Consider the following 3690-nt stretch of genomic DNA (forward strand, 5'->3'; position numbering starts at 1 on the left):
TATCTTGAAGATTTTTATTACAAAAAAGGAATATACACAACGTATATCTCAGAAATGGAGCTACACATAGAATGCTTCAAGTCCAATAATCCTGCCCGCAGTCATCTTGGTTTGTCTGGAATATGTCATCCCGATGGTCATTTTCCCATTACTTCCCAGAGGATTAAAATAAAACTTAATGCAACATGTACAGTCTCAAAAAAATAATAAAAATACACTTTTTTTTCAAAAAAATAGAAACACTTACAGTTTAATATTTTAAACGCTCAAAAAAATATATATACAGATGTACAAATAATAGCTAATGTGTTTTTATTCAGAGTGTATCATAGAAATCAATAATAATAACATTTATGTTTTTAGTTTGTTAATACCATTATCTTTTAGAGGATTGTCAGGCTGAATGTTTAAACACTATTCCAAGTACATGCTCTTATATAACCTAAGTATGAATATGACAGCTAACATTTGTACAATGAAAACTATATTTAACCAACATTAATTTTCTCTGAAACATTCAAGTAATGCCAATGCAAATTAGCAAATGTTTCTTCGAATATACCCTATATCAATATCCGAGAAAATGGTGAAAAACTCAACCCCGACTCTAACTCAGTGTTTTGTATGTCTCCTCTGTGAGGTAAAGACTGTACATGGTTAAACTGAGATTCCAGTCATATTACCATAAGCTGCAAGTGTCATTAATGACTGAAACTCAGTGGCAGTAATATTTCCAAGTTCATAGTATTTAATGGCTGTCCATCATTTGTTTGCTGCTATTAAGTGAATACTGGCTTTCATTTATTGCACAGAATAGCTGCATCACTTTTGCCAAGTAGCTACGGAGAAATAACATGTAGTCCCTCAAAATAAGTAGTACATTTCTATGTCACTAGTACTTATTTTAGTAGGCCTACCTATTTTAAATAGTGATTAATATATTTTACGTTTTCTGCTACTCACTTTGGTGAAAGTGACAATAAACAATTCCAAATATTTCCCTATTTTCTTTTTTCAGTGAATTCTATAGAGATCAATGTTTCAGACATTAACAAATCACTTCTGACTAATAAGCCAATGTGTTCCAAATTTTTGTCAAATTAAATCAGGACAGTTGAGATAGTTATTAGTAACTTTAGCTGAATTGTTTAATGTTTATATAAACGGAAAAATATAATCATGTGTGGAATTAGCTACTAAAAACAAGTACAAGTAAATTACAACTTATTTTGAAGGAATTAATGTTAAAATGCTTTCCCATACAGACGGACTGAGATTTGAAGGCAGCAGCCTACTGAAGAGCAGACAAACAGTCCTCTACAGCTTCATGTACTCGTTCTTCAGGCGGCTCAGCCGGGTCCCGTGACTCCGGATGATGAGCGACAGCAGCTCGTGCTTGTCCTTCAGTCCCAGCGAGATGTCCAGCGTCTCTTTCAGCGCGTCGCGCGTGTGCACGATCATGTTGAGGAAGTCGTCGCTGATCTTGTGCTCCTCTTTCAGCTCGTTTTCCTGGCTCTGTTTGAATTTCACCTCCAGCTCCAGAAGAGACTTCTCGGAGTTAGAAAACGCCTCGCCGATCTGGGTCGTCTCCCGTCTCAGGTATTTCCCGTAGCTGTCCTCTCCGTCCAGGTCGAAGGAGATGCTCTTCCCGACGCCCTCCAGCACCCGCGCCGCGTCCTCGATGTGCCTCTTGATGATGATAAAATCGTCCCGGATCACCGAGTCCTGGTCCTCGTCCAAGGTGCACTTGCGATTGTCCATCATTTTGAACAGCATCTGACATTGCTCGGGATCGTCGTTTTCTTCGTAGTTGCCGTCCGGCACGAAATAATGATGAAAGGTGCCGTTGGACATCTCCGGGTACAGGGGTCCCGGAAAGAAAGTCCCTCCGACACGAGACGAGACCAGACAGGCTATCAGTAGGAACAGAGGGGAAGCCATCATACTCAGGACCCCACCTCTGCTTAACCTTCAGCTCTGCTGTTCAAACTTTAGACAAGCTGTCCTGCTCCAGCCCCACGCATGTCCAGAGCGTCACGAACACACAGAATCGTCCGCGGTTTGAGACTGCAGTTTTCCTGTCCGCTTTCCGTCCTGTGTTTTTGGCTGAATCAACAGGAGTGAGCCACTAGACCCTCACCGCGTCCTTCCTTGTGTCTGTTTCAACATCTGGAGGGTTCAGACTCTGCGCTAGGTTTAGATGATAATACCCCGCTCAGACTCTCAAATTACAAGCCCGTCACTCCTTCACTTAAAAGGCAGCACACATCACTGCCAGCATACATTACAGGGGTTGACATTAAAAGTCCGTGAGTTCTCACGAGCTGCTGAAAGCTACAAAACACACATTAGGAGTTGGCTGGACGTTAAACTAAACTAAATTAAAATCAAAGTGGTGCCAAAATTTCTGTTGTGTTAAGATCATTGCACTTATTAAAACAAATTCGATCTAACCCCGACTCATAAAAATATTAAACATTACAGTAGATGATAAAGTATGAAACCTATGTTAACCTAAATAAAGACAAATAAATTATACGTATTATTAAACAATGATTAAATATTTTTATATATTGTGGAGAATTTACATTTTGTATATAGGCTGCTCTATATTTATTATAAACAACGGTTTTAGCAGCACTAAAACACTCACATTAGAGAGTAGAGGCAGAACAGTGTCCAGATTTTTGTGTTCAAGCCAGGAGAAAAAAGAAGTGCAACACTGCCACAAAAATGCTTAATGCTTAAAAATTAATAGACAGAAATCTGATCCTTTTTCACTGCAAAAAAAATAAATAAAATAAAATAAATTGATGAGGTAAAGCCAATACATTTTTAAAACCACACAGTTTATTTTGCTGAGTTGAAAAAAATCATGAGCGGAGCGTTCTCTGTGGTCAACAAACTCTCAGATTCCTTGGGTCCGGGAACTGTCGGCATCCATGGGGACTCTTAACATTACTTCATATCCTCAGGTAATAATGAGAGGCCAGTGTCTAAACCCAGGGAATAATAGTGAGGTGTCTCGAGCAATCAGCGTTTGCTTTCTCTCCACAGCTTTCATTACTCTGGCCATTATCTTGCTGCATATGTCCTGGGGGGTGGTTTTCTTCGAGTCGTGTGAGCGTCAGAGATGGTGGGCTCTTGGAGCGGTGGTCATCTAGTAGTATCATGTGTAGTAAGTGAACACACGTCGTGCTGCAATGCAGAGGTTCCCAAATTGTTTTATTTATTTTGTCAGCTGAAAATCTTTGAAACTATATATATATATATATATATATATATATATATATATATATATATATATATATATATATATATATATATATATATATATATATATATATAAATATGTATATAATATATATATATATATATATATATATATATATATATGTATATAATATACATATGTTGTTTATTATTATTATTATATTGTTTTAACTTTATTTACAAAATTAAGATTTTAATATATTGCTGTTTTAAATTACAATTTTATATATATATATATATATATATATATAAAATATATATAACTGAAATTATTAAGACAAATTATTAATTAAAAACGTACGTTTCTTTGCTGAGTTGTAAATAAACTTATTATACAATTATTATTGTGACAATAAACATTAATTATGTGAATATTTTGTATTTTAGTGTACATTGTCCATTTATCATTCACTTCCC

General features: G+C 36.2%; 1 protein-coding gene across 1 annotated transcript; it reads right to left on the bottom strand.

Moving 5' to 3' along the window:
- LOC113052337 (fin bud initiation factor) lies at positions 1 to 2936 on the bottom strand. Its single transcript, XM_026216793.1, has one exon. It carries the CDS (start codon positions 1942 to 1944, stop codon positions 1318 to 1320), a length of 627 nt encoding a protein of 208 aa, XP_026072578.1. The 5' UTR covers positions 1945 to 2936; the 3' UTR covers positions 1 to 1317.
- Positions 2937 to 3690: the final 754 nt, after the last annotated feature.

This window comes from Carassius auratus, chromosome 32 (assembly GCF_003368295.1).
Source record: "Carassius auratus strain Wakin chromosome 32, ASM336829v1, whole genome shotgun sequence".
Taxonomy (NCBI): domain Eukaryota; kingdom Metazoa; phylum Chordata; class Actinopteri; order Cypriniformes; family Cyprinidae; genus Carassius; species Carassius auratus.

Bases quoted from the DNA above. Each gene is read 5' to 3' on its own strand.
- LOC113052337 (XM_026216793.1), bottom strand. From the start codon at position 1,944: ATGATGGCTTCCCCTCTGTTCCTACTGATAGCCTGTCTGGTCTCGTCT.